General features: G+C 42.1%; 1 protein-coding gene across 2 annotated transcripts in view; it reads right to left on the bottom strand.

The window, feature by feature from the left end:
* LOC124404162 (Kruppel-like factor 18) overlaps nucleotides 1-15,348 on the bottom strand; it is a 67,673-nt gene that overhangs the window by 9,430 nt on the left and 42,895 nt on the right. Inside the window, exons 2-3 of one of the 2 annotated variants that reach the window (XM_046878088.1) lie at nucleotides 1,554-2,739; nucleotides 635-694 (exon numbers count right to left, since the gene is read on the bottom strand). In XM_046878088.1, coding sequence (XP_046734044.1) covers nucleotides 635-694; nucleotides 1,554-2,739 — 1,246 coding nt within the window. The remainder of the gene's footprint in view (nucleotides 1-634; nucleotides 695-1,553; nucleotides 2,740-15,348) is intronic. The other variant, XM_046878090.1, reaches the window with a different exon arrangement.

Below are 15,348 nucleotides of genomic sequence, written 5' to 3'. Positions count from 1 at the left end.
ACCGGCTATTCGTCCAATTATATAAATTCATGGTCGAATCACCCTTCACCTTCCAAAGCCGTCGTCGTATCATTATAGATGTGTCGATAAGCTCTTCCGCAACATATCTAACATGCCTCTATATAATCTCATACGGCAGAAAACTTGTACCATTCAATCGGACAATAATTCTCTATGGATATTATAGCGAAGTTTCATATTCGCAGAACCTGTCGACATCGTTCGTTGTTCGTGCAAGTTCTTAGGGTATTTAGTCATGGCGTGCAGAGTATTATGAATACGGTTAGAAATGAGCAGCCAATTTATCTTATAAATACAAATTTTAGTTTCCGCGTTTGTGTACTTGGCAACAATTGATTTCGATGCTTCATTCAAGACGCATTCCCTCCCTTTTGCGCACCCAGCACTTGTCACCGATTTGTTTTTACAGGCATTTTCGAAGGGCCCAATTCTACATTGATACGCGATTTATGTCCAGTGCCGCTCCAAAACTATAAGTTATATCGCTTTACCCGCTGTTGACAGTTGTAAATTAGGAACTAATCGCGGTAAAGGAACCATGACAATGAGTAGCAAGTAAACGGCTAGGTACAAGCGAGTAAACAGAGTTAGGTGTCGCTACGATTTTACTCACCGGTATGTATTCTCTGATGTGCTTTAAGGTGGGAGCTTTTCGTGTAGACCTTTGTACATCCTGTGAACCAAACGAATAACAAACCATATAACTCTACAGGTATGCATATACTGTCTAGAATGTTCAGTCGCAATTGAAACACTGTCACCGTTGACAAATATCTACTCGTATACCTATACAAGCATTAAACTGTACCATGTAGCGGACTCGCGGTAATTTCTTACGTGGTAATCTTATCACCTCATTGACCGCCGTCTCGTCGAACACATGACAACAAATGTATTTTTAGACTTTAAAATTTACCGGTTCATCCGATAAAAAAAGATCTACTCTTGTAACCTGGACGGCAAGAAATTGCGAAGAGTCTACTACGTCTTAAACTTTTCATAGTAGTTTAAGTGAAATTTGAAACGAACAGTTTGTAGAATCAGCAGTAAGTGCGCACTCACCAGAGGAAATTCATTGGAAAATAAATGGGAGAATGTAATTTTCAGGGTTCTAACAAGGTATCCCAGGCCGATCTCTCCGATTTAATTTCTATGGTGGTATGTTATAGTAGACCAAAAATTAAGTGTCGCGTATTTTTTCATCTGCCATTAAACATTTTAAGGGGGTGAAGCCACCCTTCAAAGTATGGCATGTCGAGGGGCGAATTGGCAGGTTTTTTCTTTTCTTTTCATTTTCTTCGTAAAAATGGGCCAAATTGTTCCTTGACATGCCGTAGTTTGGTGGGTCATATCACCCCCTCAAAGTGTTTAATGGCAGGTGAAAAAAATGAGTGTCGCTTAGTTTCTAGTCTACTATAAGATATTAAAAAAGACATCATATCGGAGAGATCGACCTGGCATAACTTCCTTGTAAGATGAGAAGAGATCGAATGGGAATAACGATATTTGTAACGTATTATTCCAGCACTTACCCATGAAATCACAATGATGAACTCGCCGTTTCTCAAGTTCAGGATTATTTCGCCGGTTGAATTTCGTAATGTGCTGCGGCTGGATCCTTGGATTGAGTATCGTTGGCTGGGGGTACGGAGGAGGTGGTGTCCTCCGTGGAGGTCCTCCGAGGGGTGAACCAGGATCCGAAATTGGTGGCGTCAAAGGCGACACGTACATCAGTCTAGTCATTGGTCCGTACAAAGTTGAACTAACCGAATTCCCGGTCGATGGATTTCCGTGGCTTCCACGGTTCCCGTGATGGTGGTGCTGATGATGATTGTGATGATGATGATGATGATGGTGATGATTACGGTGAAAACCCGTTGGAGAGCCGTTATTGTCAGCGCCATTGCTATGGCCGTTGGTGTTATCGTTTGCACCGTTGTTGTTATTGTTGATGTTATTGTTACTGCTGCTGTTATTGTGGTGGTTGTTGTTGTTATTCACAGTAGCGTTGTTATTGTTGTTGTTGTTGTTATTGTTACTACTACTGCTGCTGCTGTCGTCATCGTTGTTGTTGTTGTTGTTGTTGTTGTTGTTGTTATTGTTGTTGTTGCTGGCAGCGTTCATGGTGTTAGTACTGCTACTAATGTTGTTGTTATTGTTTGATATAGTATTATTGTTTGTCGAGTGGTATGTCTTGTACGCCGTTGACCGGTTGTGCGATAGCGTCTGGACCACTCCTCCACCGGCAATACCGCTTGGCGTGGTGGAATTCGTCGGCCTTGTGGCGAAGCTCTGCAAAGAATTCGAGACGGGCCCTTCGAGCAAATGCAACGTTGGCGGAGGTGGTGCCAATGGCTCGGTCTTAATTTCAACGGAGGACAATGCAGGCGATGTTGCATCCTCTGACTCAATCTTTACGTGGGACTGCGACGCTAGCATGTCAGCGTTTTCGGGGTCCAGCTTCTGTATACTCGAGGTTATATCCTCCCATAACGGAGGCCTCAGGAATACGTCGTCGTCGTTACCAGACGGCTGATTTCGCGAAGATACGAAACTTGCCTGGGGTCTACAGCTACCGCCAACGCCAACTTCGAAGAAGTCATCCATCTGCGCCGAGTGGTCCCTCGGATCCCTGCACTCGGTGTCGTCCGCGTCGTCGAGTCTTGGCAATCGCTCCAACTCCTGTCTACAGAGCAGCGTGTCCAAATCCGATGTCTGCTGGGACATAGAAAAAAAGAAAAAGCGTGAACGCCTTCTATGCTGCTAGGTACACGTGGCAAACTGTGGCTTAATATTCTTTAAACTATGATCTACTCGTATTAGACAAAAGGTTCGATACCTAATATGAATATAATATGCCTAATAAACGTATGTTATGTAGTACGTGTATAATGTGTTCTGTATGTGTAATATAAAATGCTTGACATTACTTTTGAACAAGTCCGATGTGTGTTCTATTTATTCACAAGATAGAACAATTCGCAGTTGATAATCGTATTTTCTTGGTATTTTTGTAATAATATCAAATAAGCTACTTCACCGTGTTAGACTCTCTTACGAGTAATAGTTCAGAAGTAACGGACCACTTCATCATACTCGTACATCCTTTTTTTTTTTTGTACAAAAGAGAAGACACGGGAAAGGAAGAACGGGACTGCTTCAGATGGAGCAACACACTTGCAACTAATTGTGAGTTGCACGATCCCTACTTCTGACCGTACCTGTGTTAAATTCAAGTATAAATGTGAGCCGCATGGGCACCAAAATTTCCCGCGTAAGGTCCGTGTTATTTTCGTGCATGCTTTCCAACTACATACATTTTGTGGGGCGTGGAATACTACAACGCCATAATCGAGGGTCTTCTTCGTCAACTATTGGCTGAGAATACACCCTTTTCATCAGTACTCCGATTAGTTGACTTCATTTCCTTGTAGCGGCGATACATCAAATACGAGTCGACTGTGTGTTACTTTAAAGCCGTATACAGAGTCCTTTTCATAAAACTCCTGCATTCTGGAAGCCTTCAGTAAACCACCGAAAATAGTAATAATATACAGCTGTTTTTCACTCAACGTATCAAATTTACGATTAGTGCTGTTACGGGAAAGAAAATAATTTTTCGGATGTATTAACCTTTTGTTTTTGTATAAGGTTGAATCGGCGAGATTCTCAGGTGGCTCTGCAATTGATTTTCCATCACGTGCGCAAGGGTGTCCGGACCGAGTTAGGCGAATACGTGACTTGCCGTATGCTGATGACGCGAAGAGCTCGCTTGTCCTTAATATATGTAACGTGCAGCAACGTCCCGAATGTATAGAACTTTACGCCTTCGGGCAAGGCCCACCACCCTTCAAGCCAAGTATACTTGCCGCAACGGCAGATATACAGGGTGTCCTGGTATCTCACTTTTATATAACGAGACGTATACATATAATATGACATTATTATACACATTCTCTACGTCTGTGTAAAAACGGACTTGGAAAAACGATTTCTGCAGAAGCAGTCCTCTCCCTTCAACGCAAAATGGGACTAAGATCGTTTTAGAAATTCCATCGCGTTCAACTACAATCCACAATAACTGCGGTTATAGTATTTCCTTTCCTAAGTCCGTGTTTTGTATATAGAGCCGTTCGAAATTCGTTAAATATCGATAGCCTGTGTAGCTTAAAGAGTAGCAATTCTTCCATCTCGATGCACAGCGTTGTATAATATTATACATGTATGTAAGTTGGGATTGAAATTCTCATCACTATGCATGCATCCTTAGGTCGAGAATAAATCAAAAAAAGCCTGGGTCGTGCTCAAACGATGCAGCGTCACTCTTGGCGCAATTCTGAAACGGGTATAGGCATATACTGCAGCTAGGCGGTACACGACAAGTCGTTGGTGGATGCTCACGGCGCGGCGCGGCGCGGCACTCGCTTAGTAGTAGTGCAGGCTGCACAGCTTCGATAAGAGTATACATCTAAGTATAATGTATATTATACACATAGCCGGCATCCAGCTAGATACGAGTGAGGCTCCTAGCAGCCAACGTTATACGCATAATATTTCGAATATTGTAATGGCCCAGGCCAGGCTCGCTCGCCGTCGAGATGTGAGGACGGAGGAAAAGACAGAAGACAGACACGGAACATAACGCCCCTTCGACGCTCGACTATTGATGGATGATGCTTCCCTTAACATCTACGCGAAACAATAATATTATTCATGCGCAGTCGTGGTTAAATGGAAATCGTTTATAGCGAGGCCCTACACCGTCGATGTGACGCCACTCGAATAATCCATGCGTATAAGGCGTGCAGCGCTGTCTTCGTTGCTGATGCAGACTCCACCCTTGCGTCAATTGTGGTAACGCGGTGTAAGGTGTTTAAACACTGGGCGCTCCAGGTATATACGCCGGAGCTAGATTTTCGGGGGTTTTCTAAATGTTATTTAGTATGCAACATCGTACACCGAGTGTTTCTTGCAAAAGCCGCGACGCCTATCGCTACAGCGGAAATAAGGGATGCGATTTTTTGTTTTTCATAGAGGTATTACAGAACGAGAGTACACATTCCGATAAATGGTAGTGAGTAATGACATTTTGTCATAAAACAATCAAGAAAAAAAAATTAGGCGAAGTTATTAAAATTGAAAAACAGTCTCCCCGATTTACTCCGATCTGAAAATAGCTTTTTACGTAATACTATACATAGGTAGGAACAATGTGAGATACCAATAATCATAAGGAATTTAACGATCAATTCCGCAAGTCAACTCAAGTTATAAACTCAGCACTGTATACCTATGATATTATATGCGAATGGTGTGTACGTAAGAGGCATATGTATATTCAAGCGTATTCAGTCAGTCGCTCGTGCTCATTGCTCAATCTGTCTATGCATGTTTGCTCGAGTTTCGAGCGTAATCGTTTGCAGGGCGGACGCTTGTAACGTCTCTCTCGACATATCCGTTAATCCTTAGGATCAAGAATTCGGATTATGTACCTATAATGCTCCGATAATGGGCTTATACGAGTATAGCAATTACCACGCCGTAGGCGTACTTGCCCTAGCGGTACATAACCATAGGGGAGATGAATAACAATTAATGTAATACAGTTGCACTTTTATAGGTTATATGTCTAGGATAGTGCAGTCATGCAGACCGCGAAATTGCGAGAGGGGGGTCTGGGCAGTTTCTAACGAATTGCATAAAGGTGAATTTTTAAAATACGCAGCGGCGCAGCCAAGTTTTATCAAGCGGGGCCGTGGTACCGCAAAGACAAATTTTTGTTATTCGGTCACGCGATCCGTTCAGCTCCGTCTTTGGCATTGCGACACGTTCATAATCCAGTACCTGCACACCATCCATCCATCCGCTTATCTCATGCTGTAGATCGGAGGCAGAACGCACTGCGCAACTAACATCTCGCAGCATTGTAAGACATCTATTGAATGTATACGATATAACCGCGGCGAAAACACCATGTATTCTTGAAATACAAAGCACTCTAAAGTCTCTAAATAATTTGTCAGATTTGGATTGGCATGATCGTATAGGATGCATATAATCCTTACGAGTACTACGACGACGTACTAGCACAAATACAAGACTTTTTGCAGACCAGGAGCATACATATCGTATCGTATACCTATACGTACACGTATACATCGTATATATATATGCGCTAGAGTTCGTTATAGGCCACTCTAGGTAAGTGTACTCCGATATTCCGCCTATACGATAATCGCATCTACTATGGCAATTCGATATGTTGAATGCATGACCGATTTTCGTGTAAGCCGTTAGATGTTACGACGCCGTAGTCGTGTTGATTGGGGTGCAGCGCGCAGAGATATTAGCTACGTGGGTAGATGTTATACACGAGTTGTGGGAGGGATACACCACCAATATAGGTAATATAGGTACGTATCTGTAACCTGCAACTCCTTACCCACAATGAAGGGGTATAAAACCCAAGGTCGGATTCTGAGCAAACAACGCCGTTCGAAGAAAACGACAGAGACCCCCATCTTTCACAGAGTTTTATTTAATTGCGTTCTGGTCTACTCCGAGGACTATACGATCAAGGGTCGTGTGTCCCGCGAGTGCTAATGCGTGTAATCATGTCGACGATAGTCGTAGGTCGAGTATCGGTGTTAATAACGCCTTCGGAATCTTTTGGGATGCGGACACCCACGTCTTCCATACTTTTACCCTACCTTATAATATACCGACCCTTCGGGTCGATCCCACGCCCCTTCTACTAAGGCCATGCATAGCAAGAACCTGCCGGATGTATATCTGCACCGTATAATAAACCTGCCAAGAGGAAATGGTGAAAGTTAGCAGGCTGAGCGACCAGCTAACTGCGCATGCGCAAGATTGTTGAACTCTATTGGTCGGCTAGATTGTACCACGGCAATAATTTCACCCACAAGACAGGGGGACCAACTTACTCGAATCGGAGCATAAGCTGTCAAAGTTCTCCGTGTCGAGTACTGAATTGAGGTTCTGTTTTTTTTGCTTACTCGCAGCACTCACTTACCCTCCATCTGTCAGTTTGTCAAGCCTTCTCGAATTACTAGGGAAATCATTTGAGATCGGCCTATCGTTAGCTTAAAAAAATTTGCATCACCTATTAAACCTCCATCAGCCACTCTCAACAGCTGAAACTTGGAATGACTAACTTAGTAACCTGCGTGAGATACGCCTAAGATCACGTATGCGCAGTCAGCCGCTCAGCCCGCTAACTTTTACCATTTTCTCTCCATATACCTACTGCTATATATATATATACATATTAATATTTTCATATCAGACGTGTTCCAAGCTCTCGTTCGAAATGAACAAGTGAAATATTATACTGAAATATCATATGCATATAGGTACTATGTGCACATATAATTAGTCTTCGGTTTGCCGGAAACTAAGTGTATTTGGTAGGGGAAAAATATGCCTGTAGAGCGCCACTTTTTGAATATTCAAGCGAGCTCGTTTTTTACACGATGCAAGGGCTCTCTAAATATTGTTTAATATTTTGGGCAAAGAGAATTAATTATTCACATTTTTCGGACAGCCACAAGTTGAGTTTCTTTAAGCGATTATCGTGAACCACAGGCTTCCTGTATCGCACTTCAAGTTCAATTATACCTAGCTGTGCCGTGACTGAGATTTTTTATTTCACGTGGACACCAGATCATAGAATTAGAAAAATAGTCAAGAATCGAAAAACAAGAGGAATCGTGTTGCAAGAATCACATGCAAGACATAATCGAAATGTACACTTCTGATACATGTATATGCGGGTACATTCAGCACTTCCCAGGACATGGTTTAATTTCTGATGCTTCTGTCTCCGATTTTCTGAATTGAAGTGTAAACCTTACGGCCATCGTGGCGGCCATAGTAGTAGGGAGTTTCATTTTTTGCAAGGCGCAGTCGCGAGGTAACAGAATCAATCCATGCTGCGACCACACCCTTTGACCCGAAGCTTCGCTTTCACCTTTTTCTGTATCCTATGCCAAACATTTTTTATTTAACCATAGCGAGCCCTGAGTCTCAGACCTAACTTGCCGTATACTTCGAGCATGTTATTAATTAATGAAAGTTTGCATGCTTAATCCTCCTCCCCCGGTTTTCTGCCCATTTCCATTGTCGAGAACAAAAGTATTGAGTATTAACTTGGATATGCCCACCGGGAAATATTTCACAAATGTTCGCACCTTTGGTATGGTTTATAAAAGAAATTATGACTAGCATAGCAGGGTCCGTATATAATACGTATGTACTAGGTATAAAGAAAAAAATCAACAAAAATCAAACGTCTTCATGCAGGAGTGACATGTCGTCTAAAGATTCTTGGCTGGTTAAATAGAATTGCCAACGCAAACGTTTAACTGTTTCAAGGTCGTTGCACTGATCGTTTTTTCGTAACCCTGTTGGAGAAATGCCGAATAGACCTCGCGCAGGTCCCTGCTGAGTCCATTTTCCAAAATGCGTGTTACGAATCAACGTTTCCTTTGTTCGTAATCTACGAGATGTAAGATTTATAATTGTAGTAGACATTTTCTTCTGGTTAATTGTCAGCTCTGTTTAGAATAAACTAGTTGCTGAAATTGGTTTGTTTTACGAAAATCTTTACAAATAATGTTTTTTCCACATTTTTATATTTAACTATATGAAATAAGGGTACACGCCGCGAGCTCCAATGTATAGAAAAACAGTCGCGGTGCGCTCAATTATAACAAGGAACCGGTTGTTTGTATAAAAATACCACGACATAAAAATTTCCTCCGCAAAAGTAATTTCCACAAAATTAGAAAGAGATAGTTCCTTTGTACTTGTCAGAAGTATCCTTTATTAAGTATGGGGTATATTAGGTATAATTGCAGGGATGCTGTGATAAGCTTGCATTGCACAGTGTGTGTATGTCCGCGGTTGTACATGCATGACAAACTCGTACGAAAGAGCAAAGACTGCCTGGACGATGTTCGCGGCCGAGTCAAATGGATGGCAGGCCTGCACTTTGCGTACGGGCGGACGCATAGATTCTATCTTACCGTTCACCCGCCCTGGGTAACGAAGCTCCGCATCCATTATTCACTTGCATTATCGTTATTTTACGCCCACTATAGTACCGTATTTATGGTAAAATTATTCAGTATTGTCTCTCAGATATGAATAAAACGCGTTAGATTCACGAGATAAGTAGATCTTCACCGCATTGCTTCTTTCCAGCCCTCTTCATCCCTTTACTCGTTCCTCTCACTACCCGCTCAATGAACATCTGCGTTTTTACGTCCTACTTTTCATCCAGTTTCAGTGAATAGTGCCGGTTATTTTTTTTTACATTTCACCAGCTAAGCATTGCCATTGATGCTCCTGCCACGCTTGGCTGTTATCCGTTACTATAACTACTGTACGAAGTACCGCACCGTATTTCAAGTGATTTCTGACAACGATCCCACTGAGAAGAAACGCTGACCGAACGAAGCAGAACGGCGCGGCAGTTGCGGGTGGGAAAACGTAGATATAGTAACTAAAATTAAATGTCAATAAATGCAATTAAATCTGCGTTTTCCCACCCGTAACCACCGCGCTGTTTTGCTTCGTTCAGTCAGACGTTTTCATCTTCGTGCCTTGAATATTTCGGGACTGATTGATTCGAATTCTAGAAATGTACACTGATGACAGGCACATGTTATTAATGGCATTTGCATGCAGCAAATGATACCGCAAATCTTCGTTCGGAATTGGACTGTTAAATTACAGTGTATTTTCTTGAACGGCGCATATTTTCAAAAACGTCAATCAGCTTTACATATCAGTGGCGTTGACCTGTTACGTAACGCTACCAATTACAGCGCCCCCGATGGAACGAGGTGGCAATCGCGACCAGTTACTTTTCCCATCCCGCAATTCGTATTACATGATATAAAGATAAACCCTCACCCCCGTCTCGTATGCTATAGATATTTCGCGAGACGTCACTTTTGCGCGAGCACGCAACTTATATCGATTGACCTAATTTCAAGTTATACGTATAACGAAAGTCAGACGTCCTGCCCCAGTTACTATCTCGGTTGGCCACCATATCAAGGTACACGAGAAAAAAACGGGTAAGTCTTACCGTTTCTGCGAATATTAGATTTTGATGCAGTAACGTAGATATACCATGACGTAGGCTATATGCGTTGAAAGTATCGCAGGAATATCCATCAAAATTCTTCAGGCACATGTTAAAATTTACGTTTACGCAACAAGATTGACCGAAATAGCAATTGAAAGAAAACAAACTCGATACTTCGAGTTTCAAATATGTTCAATTCACCGCATAATCTGTTAATTGAACCAGGGAGCGTTTAATTTTTAATGACTGGTTGCAGTAATCGTGAATATATGTTTACGATGACATCATTATATAATACGTACATGCATTTCCTATATAACCCAGATTTTACCCTCCACACTCTATGTCACAGATTCAATGAATTGTTTCTTACAAAGTAACGATTAGAAACAAATGATTTTCTCCGCCACTCTTTACGTCTCCCAAAAAGGAAGATCGGGTGCCAACGCAGTTAGAAGATCGTATTTTACAGTTATCTTCTCTTCAGACCAACAAAATCGTTTCAAACTTTGGGAACCGGTGAAGTTATAGCAATAACTTGACAATAAAAATTGTCAATTTAAAATGGGCAACATCCTTTGGGAGTGTTGACTTGGTGAACAGTGCACGAGGGACGATAGCATATTCCACTGATGCACATAAATACCGTAGCATTCCGTAAACCAATTGGCATTTGTGCAGCGGTGGCAGCGGTGGCAGCAGGCACGGCTGGCACGAACAGACGTAGGTAGGTACTATAGCTCACGCTGACATTTGAGACACTTTCGTGAGCGTGAGTTGCTCTCGCTGTGAACGCGTTTGCTCCTGCGAGGCACGGATTATACCCACCCAGGTATAGGTCGTACAGGTTGGAGAAGAGTCGAAGAGGAAAGTCAGTGACGGAGAGGTATAGCATCTACAGAAATCCGTTGATGATAATTGACAGGGTTAAAATAGTTGAGTATCGCGAGTGTCCGAAAATTGGTTCGTAATTTTGTGAACCTATAGCCTTGTAGGATCAACTATTCTATGTGAAAAAGTAGTGTAATTATAGTAAGCTCGCATGCATGCATACTGCATAGTGTATACAATAAGACGTGCATATACTTTTCCAGCTTGCATAGGTACGCAGGCTATTTCTTTGGTGTTAATTTTTCCCTGTATTGCAATGCACGCAAGCTATAATGGTACACCGAGAAACATTCCTAGTTACACATGGCAGAGTGCGGTCAGTTTTACTAGAAGTGCGTAACCCTTAAAAACTAATTATACCGCCACAAGGACGTATCAGCAGTTTCAACTTTGGAGATTCATAAGTGTAAATTCAAAGGCGTTCACGCAGACAGGCTTAAAATCAATGCTTTTTTGCCTTGTGTGGTCGCAAAAGCGTGACTTCCATTATTTGGAAATAAACATTACTACGCCTTTCCGGTAGTCAAGTATTTGGCATTTTTCCGCTTCTTTCAACTTTACCTCAACCAGCGGGGCGCAAAAACTTGCGGCAGTGACTGTTCTGCGACATTTTGCATTTAAGAGCGTATTGCGTATTTTTCTAATTTTCGTTTCTCACGCAGCTCTCGCAGTATCATATTGAAAAGCACTCCGAGTTCCGCTCTTCCGAAAAAACAACTTCAGAATTTTTGCTTAACGAAGCTCCAATAGTAAAACTGATGCACGCTCTTCCGGCACCAAGCTTGTCCATAGTCGAAAAATCGTTGGTTGTACCCTTCTGTTCTCTAGCCCTCGATGTTCTAATTCGGATCGTAACTTCCAAGACCTCGGGCTTGCGCGAATAGAGTGTATTATAAACGGGCGATATGCCAGGCACAACTTGTAAGGGTTGGGGAAACGGCTTAATGAATATGGGCACGCGAGGATATTAGGAACGCTGTCCCTTCTGCGTCTATCCCCACCGCCTGCTACCCTCCGCCCTTTGTCACCTCTTCTCCACCCTCGACTACATCCCGGCACGTGGCGTCGTTTATCGAGTTATAGGGTCACGCTCTCCGGTGATAATCGGCCGTGGCACGGACGAGGTGTTGTGGTATTTACATTTACTCGCCGCTACGCATATAATATATGTATAATATAATAGTGCATATGTATATAAGACTTTCAAATTATAGTATTTTTTGTTTTTTTACCTTACTGGAAGAAGGACTACTAAATATTAGTTTTCGACCTATAAAAAAACCTCTCGAAAAGATTTTCAGCTCGAGGCTAATTGTAAGAAGTATCTCACAGTACTTATTTGATTTTTTCCTACTTCGAGAACATATACACATGGTACGTCGGTTACGTTGGCAATGTAAACTGAACCCGCAGCAGCCGGTCGGTGGTCGCACTGCAGGCTGATTCTGCGTTGCCAACGTAACCGACTTGACCAAAAAATTAGCCGCCTCAGAATCATTTATACGGGCATGTGTATCGTTGCGTACAGAATATACTCACCACAGTTTTGTTCGCAAATTTTCCAAAAATAATCGCATCTAGGTCTTACATGAACATAATCATGTAGACGGTTGAATTGTCTGGAAAAATAATAATACAGCTTTTTCGACGTCAGAGCCACCCACTAATCAAATATCAATGTGAAAAGTTACATTTTTCTCAAAATTGCAGTCTAAAGTCGACCTTCGGAGGTCTACGAAAACAAATGTTTTATCAGATATTTAAATTTTTTAACCGTACTAAAACGAAAACAAAATGCATCGAATAGACGTTTTTTACGCGTTATTTAAGTGGGAAAGAATCACATGCATGTGTAATAAAGCACCTATTGGACTTGGGTTAAAAATATTATACCTACGTATGATCTTCTTTAGTTCCGCAAAAACTAACGTTCATTGTCAAACAAAATTTATTGTTCGAATAAAATAAAGATGTCGTCGCAATCAGAAATGGTCTAACATATCCAGTAGGTTTATTGCACTGGTAAATTGCGTACCATTAATTGGGTTAAACCGCGCCCCGTGATACCGGTGTATCTAGTTGAAAACTACGTATAACACTGTACGATGCGTAATACCCAACTTGAATGGCTAGAAAAGGACGGACAACAGAGAGGTTCTAAAAGCGAACGCCTGGCCGAATCTGATCATCGTCTATAACCACGTGTACGAGTCATCGAAGCTATACGACATCGCGACATGGTGATATTTTAATATTCAACTTGCAAGATATCATGCTACTGCACAAGCTCATCCTTGATATGGGAACGCAATGGTGATAACATTGTAAATAAGGGTATATACTACGAGTAAGTACGATTCACGAGATAATTGATAATTGATTCACAAAAATCCAGCCGTAGCTGCGTAGAGATAAGGTATACATATCTACGTTCATGGGCGTCATTGGCAAATCGCAGATGCTCGGAAGAGCATGGTCGAGGCGTATCTATTCTCGTGTATGGCGCTCATTAATAAAATACAAGTAATGAAAAGTGACAGGGAACTACTAACGAAGTGGCAGGTCCTGTGAGTCACTGAAAAGCTGGAAGGGTCCGGCGACCCAACATTTAAGAAGGTGACTCGTATCTCCGCATACGTATAGGTATACCGTATACCATACGTATATATTAACGTAGGTGCCTACATGCTAGCATAAACTCAGCTGTGGGTCCGGACGATTAGACAGTCTTCCGGTGTTGGGCAGTACCCGTACGATTAGGGGAAGTGCATTAGCTGAGTATTATTGCTGATTACGCGGCACAGAGTCAGCTGCCATGCTCATCTTGATCCCCGTACACGGGGGTAATCATCGGCACCTGGTACTGTGATTAGATTGCAACCTCGCGTTACACATTCATGTATATTCGAAGTGTACTATAAGCAGTTGACAAATGACATTATTATTTTACGTTCATCGATTTTCATAAGACTGCGGTGCTCTCACGCAATTGTATAAGAATCGTGAAAAGATTACCGTCTAGTAGCTCCATCGACGTAAGCAGTTTCAAAAACACAATCTCACTAGAGATACACTCAATGTTTGAAAGTTCCTGAAAATTTCAGGATTACTGGATATTTCCCGCGCCGTGTGCTTCATTATTGAACGCCCATCGCAGTACCCGCAATAATAATTAACGATCGACGGAAACAATTGCGTGTAAGTAATAAGTCCGTAACCTAAGAAGTAGCAGATTACGTAATACTTACCGAACAATTTGAATCCACATTATGTTCGAAAAATTTATGACCAATATTTGAGGCATATTTTGTTACATAAACTAGCTATCATTTAGCACTATTAAATGATTCTTCGCCCCTTGTGTCTGCAAAAAAATATTTAATTGCGTCAACAGATATTCGATTTGTGTAACAAAATATACGTTTCCTCGTCCATAACCGCCGTTTGCATTGGTTCAACCAGAATTTTTTCTCGTTAGTATAGTGTACTGCCGCAAACGTGTCACGTGCACGCCTGAAAAGAAGTGCGCACGCAATTCCGAAAAATTTTAACGTTGAACCGCTTCACTCTTACATCGTTTTGCAATCGTCTGAAATAATTGTGCAAAGCTCACGTTATGTACCGACATTTATTTCAGGAGGGATATCCGTGCGTAGGTATAGTCGTACCTTTATCAGTGCGTATATCTCATACGCCGAATCCCGTATGCTCGCAGTGTGATCCCCGAAAACATCGGATGTATGTATACGAGTAAGTATAAAAGATGAAGCCAAATGTAAAAGCCCTTCTTAAACTGATACGGTTGTATACATACTTATATGATGTACACGCGTTTATTGTTCCCCCAACACGTCCCACGCCTTTTCTCCTGTAGCTGCATTCGGCTCGGCATGACGAAAAGTCACATACAGAACGCATGTCCGAGGTGGTCATACAGGCGCGCTGCGTCGACATTTTGCCCGTCAACTTTTTATGTTGACGAAAGTAATTGCGCAGAGCGATAGTCACCCTCCTTCATGCAGCGATGGCAGATATAGGTGCCGAGGTATAGTCATATGTAGTACTATACACAGGCATAAGGTATACAATGTAGTGGTGTAGTAGTATGGTAGTATGGTAGTATGTACAAGCGATACGTATACGGCAAAGGCCAGGTAGAGATATATCTAGTTCCGGTGCAGCGCACGCCGTCAATTGAACGTATGTAGGTATGCTTACACGTACGTGTATGCACAAGGTATATATCTGTAGACCACGGCCTCGACTAATGCACTTTTAATTAATTAAATGGACTAATGGCCTCCCTCGGCGTCCTA

This window comes from Diprion similis, chromosome 3 (genome assembly GCF_021155765.1).
Source record: "Diprion similis isolate iyDipSimi1 chromosome 3, iyDipSimi1.1, whole genome shotgun sequence".
NCBI classification, from domain to species: domain Eukaryota; kingdom Metazoa; phylum Arthropoda; class Insecta; order Hymenoptera; family Diprionidae; genus Diprion; species Diprion similis.
This window is presented reverse-complemented; position numbering and strand designations above follow the sequence as displayed.